At 37.1% G+C, this 16,167-nt stretch overlaps 1 protein-coding gene across 3 annotated transcripts in view; it reads left to right on the forward strand.

The window, feature by feature from the left end:
• The first annotated feature begins 3,467 nt into the window (after positions 1-3,467).
• Positions 3,468-16,167, forward strand: part of LOC134847659 (oxysterol-binding protein-related protein 1-like) — a 68,517-nt gene continuing 55,817 nt past the window's right edge. The window contains exon 1 of one of the 3 annotated variants that reach the window (XM_063864819.1): positions 3,468-3,541. Coding sequence is in view for 1 of the 3 variants with exons in the window: in XM_063864818.1 (XP_063720888.1) it covers positions 7,627-7,636 (10 nt within the window). In the remaining 2 variants the exon portion in view is untranslated. Of the gene's footprint in view, positions 3,542-5,455; positions 5,484-7,452; positions 7,637-16,167 lie in introns of those variants that run through there. The other 2 variants (XM_063864821.1, XM_063864818.1) reach the window with 2 other exon arrangements.

Raw genomic sequence — 16,167 nt, forward strand, 5'->3', positions numbered from 1 at the left:
GATCAGAATAAACTTTAATGATTTGAATGTTTGTTCGGCACAAGGTTACCTCAAACGGTTTTGATATGCAACTATAACAGTGAAAAATCAATTACGAATCCAATTAAAACTGGAATTTTCCTACTAGTCTATTATGAATTAAAATATAATACAAGTTTTAATTGGCGTTTACATCTGTACATTGAAAACATGTGAGCTATAGTTTAGGAAAATTCTATCTATGTGAACTAATGAACCTGGTACCATAATTGATTTTTAATTTATGCCTTGTGGCACTTATGATGCAAAATGATTTCAATAGCCCATGATCCGTATTGTAGAAAGTAATAAACGTATATTTATCGTCAATTGATAATTCAATTGTTTTATGACAAAGTTGACTCCCGCTTCAGTAGAAACTTGAGAAAAAACCCGAAAACTCTCATCGAATCGTAACATCTATGCAAAATTCAGTTGCGGCTTGATATGTTTCCGAGGCAGTAGTGATCCATTCATATCGCCTACAAATGCATACCAACGAAACAATTTGAGATTGTTTAATTAATTTATTTTTTAGATAAAACTTTTTCATTGGCCTTCAACATACTCAGTAATTTTGCGCTATATGTTCTAAGTTATATCAAATGACTAAAAGAACATTTGTTAATACATATTTTCCGCAGTGATTTAAGACAGTACAATAACATGTTATGTTGAATTATGCTTAAATTGAATCAATTTCTTTGATTTTGGAAACAATTTAACAATGATTTTTTTTCATACCGAGCATTCTTTTAGGAACAATGTGACAAGACAATGCGCGAAACAAATCGGACCTCTATATCTACATTAAAGCTTGAAATTTAAAATTTTTTTGGTTTTTCCCGCCCAAAATGAGACAAAAATTAAAAAACGAAAAAAAAAAACACATCACGCAACAAAAACGAAATCATTAAATATGATTTTGTTGGAAAAGAAAACCGAGATGAAACTATGCTTCGCTGAAACTCGCAAAAAAAACTATGATTAAAATTACGGAACTATGGTATAAAATAGACCAGCGGGAGCTTTATGATTCAATAAAGCAATTGCCCAACAAAAGATGGGTCTGTCAAATTACCCGATCAAAATAATCAGTCCCATTACAACAGCCGAATTGACCGGATCCTGGCCAGGTCAAACTTATTGCAACCCAATAGTTAGCAAATCAGTGTACGCCAGTTGCCTTAAACCTGCAAAGGTAGTTTTTGTTTCAAAAAAGAAAACAAGTCGTTTCTATGAAAATATAGAACTATTGATTGAATTTCTATTGTACGAAAAACTTTTGAAAAAAGTTAAAAAACAGTTTTTAATCAATTTATCGTCTTGATTATAATTAGCAAACTTAGATGTTCAAAGGATTTATAATCGTTCATAGTCGTGATATTTTCCAAGAAATTTTCTTCGATTATCTTCGACTATAGTTGATTAATTTTCATACAAAAAATTCTTTTTTATCAACTATAATCAATTATAATCAATTATAGTCTCTTATTTTGCCAAAATATTGTTAAACCAAAATTTTATTTTCATCATATCCCATGGCGTCTTAGATTTCTGTCAATGGCAAAATCTCTAAAACAGAGATGTCTGGTCACACAAATCTTGATCTGAACACAAGGTTATACCACGGAACAAAAGTTTCATGGAGATCCTTTCATTTTAGTCGAAAGTTTCCCGTGATAGAAGAAAATTAAATTTTCCGAATAAATCCTGGAACTAAAGTAATGTGCTGATATTATGGCCTTTACAGCAACTTGAAATGCCCATCATGGAAGAACTTCAATGAAGAAATGAAAAGGTGAAAAATTATATTTAAATTTTAAATGATTTGAAAATAATTTTAGACAATTTTCTCATCTTTCATATAAATCGATGTCTGCAAAAAGCATAAAGTATACGCAATTCACATGCCAGGTCAAAGACAAAATGTGCAAGCAAAAATTTGATTATAATGACTTTTGATGGATTTTTTGTATACAAGGTATGACTGAGAAATTAGTCGATTAGAGTCGATTGTAATCGATTATAAATGCATCAAAAAATAGATGGATTAATAATTGGTTATTATTGATTAAAATGTAATATAATTAAAATAATTTGATTTCAAATTAGTTTTCAATTTCAAATAGATTCTAATTGAGTAATAATTGATTAAAACTGATTTTTCTTTCTCCAAAATTTTAGTCAGACTGGTACAGAAATCGACTATTAACGCTTGAAACTGGATGCGGGAAGATCTCAAATTTGCACCCATTGAGACTTATTTAACCTCCGGGGGTTAATAGCAATACAGACTTTTGTAACCACATTTTGTAAATTGACGTATTATTTGGTTGAAAAAAAACTGTCATAATCAGCGAGAATAAAATTAAGCAAGTTAACATTTTTTTTATTTTAAAAAGTCATCGCGACCGGCACGACGACCCTTGAAAATGGTGACACCGTTCGAATTTATCACGCATGAGTTATATTTTTTGATTCAACTCCCCTTTTACAGTTATTGCTGAGGGTTACTCACGCACAAATTAATTATCAATCTATGTTTTTGCATTGTATGATCTTTATGTTTCCCAGTTTTTGTCCTAACATGTTACGAAAACGGGAAATTACTGTGTGGTATAACTCTCGTCTCGGGTTTTTTCTTCGTTCATTGGTAATACTTCTTTTCTGCTCAAGTCCGCGACTGTGTCAATTTTGAGTTTCGTCTCGCTGAAAAATAAAATGATTGCAAAACTAAGTTACAAGCATGGGCGAATTTTAGCTAAATAACTATTTTTCTTAGTTAACTAACTTTTTCTGAGAAAATGGAGGAAATATCCTAAGAAGAAAAGAAAACTGTTTTAGTTTACCAGATAGTTACAAATAAACCATCGACTTAGTTGAAGAAAAAATAATAAGAACTCCATGTGATCACAGGCCTTGGTGGAGATGTCGATGTTGGCGTATAACTTTTGAAATACTGTCGCTTTTCTGGAGAATTTCAACAGAATTAGTTAAAATAAAGCGCATCTCTCTGATTTTACAACTAAATTATGATTAGGTTATTGAGTGAAAAAATTGACATTGACAAATGTATGTTAAAGTTTTTATCCCCCGAACAAATAGAGACTTCTTGAGCAATTTCGACCGTCAGCCCGGCTCCCAGATTCGGTCCAAGAACGATTATGGCGGAACATTCAAGTCTTATTGACCCCCCACCCAGACATGGAAGGGAAGCCGATTGCTTTGGTGAAGCTTTTCAAGCGTAACTCTAACCTCTAATCTTATCGTTCAAATCACTGAGATATATTTTCACACCAGGGAACGGCTTTTAAAACTTGGCATTTTTAATTTAACTTTGACAACCTAATTCTCTGGGGATATATTTGAAAATGGGAGGAGCGTACACAGACGGGAAAGCCAATGGGTGGAAACAATTAGGGTGCTCTAAAAGACACAAGCCCCGTCTTAAGTGACCCTTTTAAATTGCAGATTGGATCATTTCAACAAGCAGAGTGCTGCTATGGGCGAAAAAACACAGGTGAAGCAATCATAATACAAAACTAAAATGTTTTTGTTGGATTTGGTTAAGCATTCAATCAGCTCCATTTAATTTGGTATTCTTAATTTGATTATAACTGTAAAAATAAAATCTTCAGTAACCTAAGAAACGGTTTCAATTAAATCAAAGACTGAATGCTTACTATTTCTCCATCCGCATTGCAAAAAGGAGAGAAAAGTTTCAAGATTCAAAATCCTCGTATGTTCTTCAACCATTGAGTTAGTTCTTCATAGGGGTGGTTATTCTTGGATCTTATTAACAACCCCCCACCCCCTCTATGGTACCTAGTAAAGAATTACGACCCCGATAAAGAACTAATTGAATGGTTAAGCATTTGTTTATTTTGTTCAATTTACATTTTTTCTTTACATAGGGGGTGGGGTGGGGGCAATATAGTTGAAAAGATCCGAACTGGAAAATAGCGGATACTAATCTATACACAGCCTATCTTTATTTAAACTTCTTTAAGAACCAAAGAGGATAACCGGCAGACAGATGCCATTTACTGTTGCTTAACTTCATTAACCCTGACTAAAACAGCAGTGGGCACGGACGGTGCGCTTCCATCGGCAAAGAGGTCTTTCTTGTCTTCCCTAATGGATACTTAACCGGTTTTATACTTCTGAGACCCTAACTGTCTTTTTGTTCCCTGGTGTGAATTAAGTACTTCTAAGATGGCCTTATTCTAGCCATAAGCAGGCAGAGGCTCTAAAATGGGCTGAAGTGCGAACATCCGATGGTGTAATTAGTCGAAAAAACTAAGTTTTATGAAATGAAGCGAGCAAATATCTCAGTTTATGAGTAAGGCTAATGAACTGAGACTTATTGATTTAAATTTATGGAAAACAAGAATGACAGGGGTTGTTTTTGAGCAAGTAATTTTATAGCGTAGGGCTTATAACATTTATTACGAACAAAGAAATGTCTTCTAGTCAAAATTTCTCGTTATGTAATCGTTTCCTTATCCAAAAGAAATCCGACACAACTATTAACTAAGTTAGACTTTTTGGACCACCAGACATTTGAGTTTTTCCACTGAAATCTTTTTTGGACTATGCCAGTTGCTTTGTTTCATTGATCATACGCCTGACATATTCTATCGTGAAGAAGTCACTATTATATTAGCCCAGAAAGGGTCGCAAGTTTTAGTATAGCTGCATTTTTATTCTTCTTCTAAGTGAATTTTTGATTGGGATTTTTCTTACCCCTTTGGATTACTTACCCCTTACAACTAATTTTGAACTATGACCGTAAATACTCGAATATAGAGCAAAAATTAATAAGTAGAAATAGCTGAAGATAATTACTCGTGTCAGGAACAGGTGAAAAAATATTTTAAAGCCCACTTTAAAGACCAATAGGCAAAATAGTGGACTTTTTAAAAGCTCCCATATTGCAATCTTTTGATAAATTGTACAAAATTCTAAGTTACAAGTGACATTTTACAAAATCCGTTTTTTTTCCATTTGATAATGATAAGTTGTGATTTTAGTCTATATTATTAGATAGAAGTTTTCTGCTGGCAGACCCGTATGCCCGATGACGCGTACCGCTTTCAATCTCTAAGCCCCTCAGCAATCCCTTTTCTTATCAAAATACGGCGGCTTTTGGCTTAGATGCACCAATACTGCATCCCCGTCTCCTTTATGAACCCTGAATGCCGGGCTGATACAGCTACATCTTACTTACCAACAACAGCCTTTGAGATTTATTTGTGTCTATATTTAGCCAGCTTTGGGCGCCACCAGACTCAGTGTGTGGTTGAGATTTAGGTGGTTCGGGTGACATTCGCCGCTTCAACAAAGTCAAAATTGTTGGTGAACATGTCTTCAGGTAAATATTGTTATTTATTTAATCGACGAATCAAATTCCCGAGTCTGCTAAGGAATACTGTTATTGCTCCCGCCGGAAGGAACTTTGGGTTAGTAGCTTGTGTTTTTTCCCGCCCGATTTCGACTTCAAAAAAGCTCGTAGGGGATCAATTCTGGCATTCTTTCAAAGCCCTATTGGTCCTGTCCCAATTGGGAGACACATTTTTCTGATAAATTTGGAGAAAAATTTTTACAAATAGCGCAATTTTTTTTGCAAAAAATGCACTCAAATTTTCCCATTTTTTTCAATTTTTTTAATGATTTTTAAAACTAAATCACTGTGGTGGGAAACTTTTAACCTACTTACATAGCTACTGGTCATCCATGCTACCTTGGAACTATAATAACTCCCTTCTTTGGGCTAGTAGTTGCTCGGTTTCGATTGCTTAAAAATTTTTGCCATTATTTTTGAAATAATTTATTATTTTAGATCATATACCTGAGGAAGAAAAGAAAACTTCGTTTTTGTTTTTTGAAAAAATATTTCAAAGTAATTGAAGATAACTTAAAATCTGGTCTAGGAGTGGATTCATGAAATGATTAAGGTGGATTTATTTTTCAAAATTGTCAGGATTTTCCGTGCTCGCCCAAAACAGAATCAACACTCTGTCTTGTCTTTAACATGGCGCAGTCAAACGAGTCGAACCTACGAGGACTAGAGTTTTTTGGAACAACACATCGGGTGAACCCGTACCAGTTTCACTCGACGACGAAAAATTTGTTATCGCTTCTGCAAACCAAATTAGTACTCTTCTAGGTTTTGATCATCTGATGCCGAGAAATTCGTGGCCGCAAATAAAAAATAAATTCTCTCAGCAAGTCTTAGCACATGACATCATACACTGCAATACAATTGGCCAGTCGATAGATAATATGACCAGTCAAGAAACAGAATGTTAGAAACGAATTGTGAACGCCGCTGAAACTTTCCAAGCTATAGTTAACCTCTCTAAAATTTCAGTGTGCCAAAATTTACACTCACGTACGGAAGACTGCGACCCATCTTGCAAAATTATCGATTTTTCAACAAACTATAAAACACTGAAAGATATGGCCGAACAATTCGAACTAACTGAACAACTTGAACATTCCAACATTGATACATGAATACTTTAACACCAAGTACTAGCAACCCATCGGATAATCCCTCGGAAAGAACACCTAGTAAAACAAAAACAGTCATAATTAACATATTTTGCATTCTCCTGGCCCGAAATATTCGATTCGAAATTTTTGTCTTCATTATCAAAACAAAATCTGGTATTGAAAAAACTCATTAAAGCAATTGAGGAACACCGCAAACAAGATATTACACAATTGGAAAATTAGTATAAATCTTACATTAATAATTTACACGTCAGCGTAGGATGTCTTTGTTTGGACGACCGATTAGTTATCCCGGCATGCTTGAGATCAACAATGCTTCACAGATTACATGAAGCTCATCCAGGCCAGTTCGCAATGAAAAGTCTGGCAACCCAATACATATGGTGGCCAAAAATTTATCGCGAGATCCAAGTTCACGGTGAAAACTGTATCGAGTGCGTTATAGCTGGTAAAACTTTGAAACGTCTTTCAAACCATAAGAACCTCGGAAAACTCCCAATGGTCAAAGAACCAAACCAAGAAATGGAATTAGACTTCGCCGGTCCGTTACCATTAATATGGGGAACAAAAAATACATATTGGTATGCGTTGACAGATTTTCAAAATTCCCTTCGGCTCAAATAACATCCAGCACATCGGCAAAGTCTATCATAAGCTTTCTTAGCAAATACATAGCTCTACATGGGATACCTAGAATTATCAGAACGGATCAGGGATCTGGTTTTATCTCCAAAGAAATTAGAGAATTTTGCCTCGAACATAACATAAAATTTATATTTAGCCCAGTGGTGGGTGACCATAGAGCTACGGGATTGGTCGAACGCTTAATTAGAACCATTAAGGAAAGGCTCTTAGTTATGGGACAAGAACACCCAAAACCGTCGCTAGAATCCGCATTGCTGAAGATTTATGAACCCTGAATGCCGGGCTGATACAGCTACATCTTACTTACCAACAACAGCCTTTGAGATTTATTTGTGTCTATATTTAGCCAGCTTTGGGCGCCACCAGACTCAGTGTGTGGTTGAGATTTAGGTGGTTCGGGTGACATTCGCCGCTTCAACAAAGTCAAAATTGTTGGTGAACATGTCTTCAGGTAAATATTGTTATTTATTTAATCGACGAATCAAATTCCCGAGTCTGCTAAGGGATACTGTTATTGCTCCGACCGGAAGGAACTTTGGGTTAGTAGCTTGTGTTTTTTCCCGCCCGATTTTGTCTTCAAAAAAGCTCGTAGGGGATCAATTCTGGCATTCTATCAAAGCCCTATTGGTCCTGTCCCAATTGGGAGACACATTTTTCTGATAAATTTTTACAAATAGCGCAATTTTTTTTTTGCAAAAAATGCACTCAAATTTTCCCATTTTTTTCAATTTTTTTAATGATTTTTAAAACTAAATCACTGTGGTGGGAAATTTTTAACCTACTTACATAGCTACTGGTCATCCATGCTACCTTGGAACTATAATAACTCCCTTCTTTGGGCTAGTAGTTGCTCGGTTTCGCTTGCTTAAAAATTTTTGCCATTATTTTTGAAATAACTTATTATTTTAGATCATATACCTGAGGAAGAAAAGAAAACTTCGTTTTTGTTTTTTTGAAAAAATATTTCAAAGTAATCGAAGATAACATAGAATCTGGTCTAGGAGTGGATTCATTAAATGATTAAGGTGGATTTATTTTTTTAAAATGCCAGGATTTTCCGTGCTCTCTCAAAACAGAATAAACACTCTGTCTTTTCTTTAACATGGCGCAGTCAAACGAGTCAAACCTACAAGGACTAGAGTTTTTTGGAACAAAACATCGAGCGAAAACCAACACGACTGGGAAAGGTGGTCAGAAAAGTTCCAACTAACAATCATCGCGAAAGATTCCATGGACATCGAAGATGTAATCAACCCACCTGCAAGACCCGATCTAGCATACCCTATGGCCGAACCAACGGATCCATCCAATGATCAAGCCCGTCGGGTAGAAAAAGATGAACGTCACCGAATAGCTATCCAATATTACAACGAAGAAACGAGAAGGAGAAAGGCAGAATACAACGGTAAATTCAACGGACTCCAAATCGGAGATATCGACAAGAAATTAAAATTGCAATTATACCTGGCACTTGTAAGCGAAGGACAGAAATGCTTCTCACGTAAAAATCCTGGGAAAAGAATACTGGATATTAACTTTGCTGAATTCTGGGAATTACTTAAAACTACTTCTACGGTCACTACAAATCTAACATACGAAAGATTTAAACTCTTTGGCCGAAGACAGAAAGAAAACAAGTCTCTAGAGAAATTCCACGAAACACTACCCGAGTTGGCAAAAAATTGTAAGCTGGGAGAACTGAACCAGAATTAGTCAGAGACATTTTCATTACAATTATGCGAAACGTCGAGGTACAAAAGAAACTATGCATCGGATACTTGACTCCAGAAAACGTACTATCTTACCTACTAGTCCATGAGAAAGGTACTAAAATTCATCAACAGTACTTAAAATTCCCTGCCTATAATGCGATACAGAGACCAAATTACGTAAAGAATGAACCGACTCTAAATATCGTCGAAAACAATAAGTGTCGCAACTGTGGTCAGCAGTTCAAGAAAGAACACCTAACTACATGCCCAGCCAGAGAGAGAAACTGCAATACGTGCGGCCGTTAAGGGCACTTTGCAAAACATTGCAGGAGTTCAGCAAGAACGCAAACAAACATAGTCGAACAAAACCAAATATCCAATGAAAAAGAAAATACCCGGGTTAACCCGCAGGAGAATCCCGAATTTGAAGTCAACCTAGATGATTTTTTAGTTCTAGCGGTGGACACGGATATTCAAATAAATGCAGTTGAAGATAAGATCGAACGTGGAGTGAGAACTGTATTTAATCGCGATGGCCTACAACTAAGAAAGACGTTGATGGTATCCCTGGGAAATTTCAACCCCTTCTGCACTGAAATTCAGATCGACTCAGCAAGCCCAGTCTCATTCATGAAAAAAAACCTACTTCATGAACTGAAGATACGAGATAGATTTTTAAAGTTAGAACCTGTGGACGAAATAACAAAGAAAGCGTAACAGGGCTTCGGGAGCACCAAAAACATTATTGGAAGAGTTCGGGTGAGAATTCGATCGAAGGGTTGGGACGCTAGTGACCAGAAGTTTTTATTACCGAAGGAGCAGAAAGAAATCTCCTCGGAAACGATATACTACTGAACCTGGAAATAGTAGTACTCCAGAAACAACCCCCACCCAATGGGCCAGAACTACGGATAACCCAGAAAGGATCACCCATCGGGACAGACGTCAATCAAATAAAATTTGCATCGGGCAAGAAACCAGGCCAAGACCAAGAGACACCATCACAAAGTGAGTTTAAAGCATACATATCAAGACGATTTTCAGACCTTATAAAAAAGATCCGGTAGATCAAAGAATTTCATAATTAACACTTATTTTAACGAACCAATAAAGCCAATACAGGTGAAGGGGAAACGCATTCCGATCCATCTTCTCCCTTAAGTTAAATTATGCATCGACCAACTACTAAGAGATGGTCACATCGAAAAATTGTCTAGATGCTCTGAAGATTGTTTCATCTCCCCTATCGTAATTACAGCCAAAAGGGACGGATCAATTAAATTAGCACTAAACTCGAAATTATTGAACAAACAGATATTTCGTAATAGATATCAATTGCCGAACCTATTTGAACTAATTGATAACGTAGCAGTTACGATTAGCGGTCACAACGAAGACAAAATTTGGTTCTCATCGATTGATCTAAAGTACGCAAATAGCCAAATACCGCATTCAAAAAAGGCAAGCAACCAATGTAATTTCAGCATCGTGGGGGGAAACGTAACAGGCCCTTACCGTTTTAAAACCGGATTTTATGGGTTAGGCGATATGCCCAACAAATTTCAACGAATAATGGACCGTATGACAAAAAAGTAACCAAATACCCATTGTTACCTTGACGACATCTTAATTGCTACCGTGGGTAGTGAGGATGAACACAAAAACTAGTTATCAACGTTTTAAAAACACTAGACGACAAAGAATTGACCATAAAATGGGAAAAGTGCACATTTTTGACTCATAATATAGAATGACTGGGATTTAAAATCGATGCAAAAGGGACGACACCTCGAATATATAAATCTGACGCAATAAGAAATCTGAAAGAACCAAATTGTATCAAAGATATAAGATCACTAACGGGATCGATTAACCAATTCAACAAGTTTATACCAAATTTTGCGTCCTTATCAGCACCGTTTAGAGAACTTATGCAAAAAAATAAACCATTTAATTGGTCCACAGTGCACGTCGAGGCGCTTGCAAAAATCAAGAAAAAAAAGTTGTAACACGGTAACGAATCACCATTTTGACGAAAACTGGATACTCGAGTGAAATGCGACGCATCACATTTAGGACTAGGCGCGTCCATCGAACAAGACCATCAGGGGATTTGGAAAACTGTAGCGTTCGCTAGCAGATTTGTGAACGTAGCTGAACTAAAATATAGCACAAATGAACTCGAATTGCTGGGTCTAGTGTGGGCATTGGATCATTATAAAAACTATTTATTGGGCAAACAATTCTCAATCCTAACAGACCATAGAGCTTTAATAGGAAGCACTGAAAGACGACAAATACACTAAAACGGCTCAATCTTGTCTCACCCGCTGGGCAGACAAATTATTACCATAGACTTTACCGTCGAACATCTACCGGGAAAAGACATGCGATTTGTCGACTACTTATCCCGACACCCATCGGGTGAACCCGTACCAGTTTCACTCGACGACAAAAAATTTGTTATCGCTTCTGTAAACCAAATTAGTACTCTACTAGATTTTGATCATCTGATGCCGAGAAATTCGTGGCCGCAAATAAGAAATAAAATTTCTCAGAAGTCTTAGCACATGACGTCATACACTGCAATACAATTGGCCAGTCGATAGATCATATGACCAATCAGAAAATAGAATGTTAGAAACGAATTGTGAACGCCGCTGAAACTTTCCAAGCTATAGTTAACCACTCTAAAATTTCAGTGTGCCAAAATTTACACTCACGTACGGAAGACTGCGACCCATCTTGCAAACTTATAGATTTTTCAAAAAACTACAAAAAACTGAAAGATATGGCCGAACAACTCGAACTTACTGATCAACTTGAACATTCCAACATTAATACTTGAATACTTTAACAACAAGTACTAGCAACCCATCGGATAATCCCTCGGAAAGAACACCTAGTAAAACAAAAACAGTCATATTTAACATATTTTGCATTCTCCTGGCCCGAAATATTCGATTCGAAATTTATGTCTTTATTATCAAAACAAAATCTGGTATTGAAAAAACTCATTAAAGCAATTGAGGAAGACCGCAAACAAGATATTACACAATTGGAAAATTAGTATAAATCTTACATTAATAATTTACACGTCAGCGGAGGATGTCTTTGTTTGGACGACCGATTAGTTATCCTGGCATGCTTGAGATCAACAATTCTTCACAGATTACATGAAGCTCATCCAGGCCAGTTCGCAATGAAAAGTCTGGCAACCCAATACATATGGTGGCCAAAAATTTATCGCGAGATCCAATTTCACATGGAAACTGTATCGAGTGCGTTATAGCAGGTAAAAATTTGAAACCTCTTTCAAACCATAATAACCTCGGAAAACTCCCAACGGTCAAAGAAACAAACCAAGAAATGGAATTAGACTTCGCCGGTCCGTTACCATTAATATGGGGAACAAAAAATACATATTGGTATGCGTTGACAGATTTTCAAAATTCCCTTCGGCTCAAAAAACATCCAGCACATCGGCAAAATCTATCATAAGCTTTCTTAGCAAATACATAGCTCTACATGGGATACCTAGAATTATCAGAACGGATCAGGGATCTGGTTTTATCTCCAAAGAAATTAGAGAATTTTGCCTCGAACATAACATAAAGTTTATATTTAGCCCAGTGGTGGGTGACCATAGAGCTACGGGATTGGTCGAACGCTTAATTAGAACCATTAAAGAAAGGCTCTTAGTTATGGGACAAGAACACCCAAAACCGTAGCTAGAATCCGCATTGCTGATGATTATAAAATGTCTAAGAACTGTAAAGCAACAGTCGCTAAACTGCTCCCCCTTTGAAGCACACTTTGTTAGATCCCCAAATACTATCTGGCATAATTTAGTCAAGTCACCATCCTCAAGTAACCTTGATTGGAACCAAAACCCTGTTATGTATAGAAAAAGGCCGAAAACTCATGAGTCGGGAAAGAAGACACGACTGAAACGTCCCCGATGATATTGAAGACGGAGATCTGGACGAGAACTTATCATCTTCAGATGATATCTATAATGCAGTGAGATACGTCCCAACCAGCGCTGGTTCTCCAGTAAAAGTGCTCTCCCGCGCCGAAAAAAGAGATGCTTTATGCGTAAAAAATTCAGTGCTGAACAACCCGCCGGGTAAGACCACTATATAGAAAAGTTCAGGATAGATTGAAGAGTGAACCATTCTATAGAGAACTTATGGAGGAAATAGTAAGAGAGTCAGATCACATAATTACTCTAAAAAATGGCAAAATAATACGTAAATCTGATTTAGCCATTAAAAAACAATCTGCTCTGAAGAAACCTAGCTCGAGAAAGAGAGATCAACTAGTAAAATTTTTTGCAACCAAGGGACTGAGGAAGATTACGAAACCTCAAAGAAACGTCGGTTTTAAAAGTTCAAGGGCGACCCAAAAGAAAAGAAACCTTCAGGCAAAATTCGAAGAGCTAGATATTGCGAGGCGGAATGCGGCGACGAATAGTTCTAGAGAGACTCTCCTTAGAGAGGAGGAAGAACAACGGAAACGACTGAGATTCCCCATTGGCCTCGAAAGTGACCACGAATCAAGCCCGCCGGGCAAACCTGATTATTCTAGAATTAGCGAAAACGAACGCAGAACGACAAACTGTCCAGCAGAAGTCTTATCAGATGATAATGCCAGCGATCTAATCTCGCTAAAAGAGCTAAAAACTAAAATCCTAACCGAGCTAGAAAAGCTAACAGAACATCCATCACCAGACCGAGCAGACCTTAAAGCCGAAATCACGAACCAGACCGAACCGAAAGTAGAAAAGGCAGAGATTCCGTTGATTGACCTCGACTCAGGACCTAACCCCGCCGCTAATCTTCCTGGACAGCCACGAAGAAGCAGAGAAAAGTAACAAAGAGCTACCAAATTCTCCGGAAAATCCTGGAACAGAACCAACCGAAAAGATTGCCGAGCCTGTTATAATGGCGGTAAACCCTGTCTCTACCAAGACAAAAGCTAAATTGTCTGGCACAGCTAAGAGAAAGGCCTCACCACTGGTGAAATCACCACCTTCCAAAAAACTTCCCGATATTTATGCACGGCACAACACCAGACCCATGCGAGCTAGACAACCTCCAACGATGCTGGGAGAGAGAGTGTTTACCAATTTAAAAGACAAATCAGACGAGAAGCCAGATGAACCAACATTTCATCGAATCCACACCCCCCATCCCCATATTGCCCAACGATTGATGCAACTACTATTGAAATGGAAAGCCACCAAATTGACGTGGTAGATCTAACAACCTTGACACCACCTTCGACATCGCATCCAACGACAGTTTACTTATTAGAAGGAAGTTTTGAGCATTCGAGTGGTATAAAGTCTCTCGCAACGTCCAAACAAAGTACACCACACAAGAAGGTTAAATTCAGCCCGGAGGTTCGTACTACTCAATTTCACCCATCGGGCCTACCCTCCGAAGCAACTGAGTCAACATCTACACCAATCGTACTCGATCCAGACTGGCTAAACACCTCTTCTATCATTTCGGCGATAGAACTCCTAGTACGGCCAATGACGCTTGACGAACTGAGGAGATGGACAATCAATCGAGCCGCTAACCGGGATGTAGTTTAGACCTTAACGAGGATTAGTAACTATGCACATCAAAACTCAAACTTTCAGAAATCTTCCATTCAGTAACTTTCTTTAAACTTAATACTTTTCTTCTGATGCGATTTTGCTTACCATTATGACGCAATTGTAGTTGAAAAGATAACCCTGGTGCTGGCCTAATACGCTACAATTTGGACTATCTCTGAGTCGCTTTGATTTTTAACCTGAGTCATCAACAATACAATTATTTACAGCCAAGTCACTATCTCACCCATCGGGTGCTACCGTTGGATAAAATTTACCAACTAACCATTCAGGTGCTAACATCTTGCCCATTGCGCCCCGACCAGTGTAGCTTTTCAATGTGGGGCTTTTCCGACCAGTGTACCCGCTTCTCCATTTGTGAGCCAAAACATTCCTTTTGTGTGGCGAAAGTATATGTTATAGTTAAATTTTTGCGGGGAATGTCAAATATGTTATCTTATTGTCGACATTCTAACCTCTAAGTTATTTTCAGTTATGACCATGCAAATTTAAAATTTAAAATAATTTAAAAAAGCGCAACCGCTTTTGGTAGATCTAGAGATTGTTTCATTGTCAATTTTGGTACGCAACTAATCCTGTGCAACTAACTCTTAATTCAACCTTTTTACTTAGCTCTTAACTTAGCTTAGTTGCCTTAGTCTTTTATTTAGTCTTAGATAAAAACCTACATCTAAATTATAGGAATCTTAAACCAACCAGTCTTAAACTAGTCTTAGTGTAAGTTTAACCAATTTTAACCACTAGACGGTTTTACCCTAATTTTCTAACAAACATAGAATCTGGTCTAGGAGTGGATTCATGAAAGGATTAAGGTGGATTTTTTTTTAAATGCCAGGATTTTCCGTGCTCTCTCAAAACAGAATAAACACTCTGTCTTGATTGTCAATTGTTTAAAAAAAACAGATCAAACACCGTTTTCTGGAGCTTTCGAAGAAAAATTTTTAATGCAAACTTGTGTTTTTAGGAGCGTGCTATCTTCTTAAATTAGTCTACTTTGGTTCCGAAGGCACCCTTTGAAAAAAAGTAGGGCCGGTCAAAAATGGATGCAGTACGAGAGTACCATTTGGACCTCACCTAAACCTTACCCCCTGCATTTTCATCCTAAATCCGACCCTGATTTCATTACTAAGGGTGAAAACAATTTGGACTATCTCTGAGTCGCTTAATTTTTAACTTGAGTCATTAACAAAACAATTATTTACAGCCAAATCATTATCTCACCCATCGGGTGCTACCGTTGGATAAAATTTACCAACTTACCATTCAGGTGCTAACATCTTGCCCATTGGGCCCTAATGTGGGTCTTTTCCGACCAGTGTACCCGCTTCTCCATTTCTGAGCCAGAACATTCCTTTTGTGTGGCGAAAGTATATGCTATCATTAAATTTTCGCGGGGAATGTCAAATGTGTTATCCTATTGTCGACATTCTAACCTCTAAGTTATATTCAGTTATGACCATGTCAATTTAAAATACTTGCCAAAAGCGTAACGGCTTTTGGTATATCTAGAGATTGTTTCATTGTCAATTTTGATACGCAACTAATCCTGTGCAACTAACTCTTAATTCAACCTTTTAACTTATCTCCTAACTTAGCTTAGTTACCTTAGTCTTTTATTTAGTCTAAGATAAAAGCCTACAT

The sequence above is a fragment of the Symsagittifera roscoffensis genome, chromosome 6, assembly GCF_963678635.1.
Source record: "Symsagittifera roscoffensis chromosome 6, txSymRosc1.1, whole genome shotgun sequence".
Taxonomy (NCBI): Eukaryota; Metazoa; Xenacoelomorpha; order Acoela; family Convolutidae; genus Symsagittifera; species Symsagittifera roscoffensis.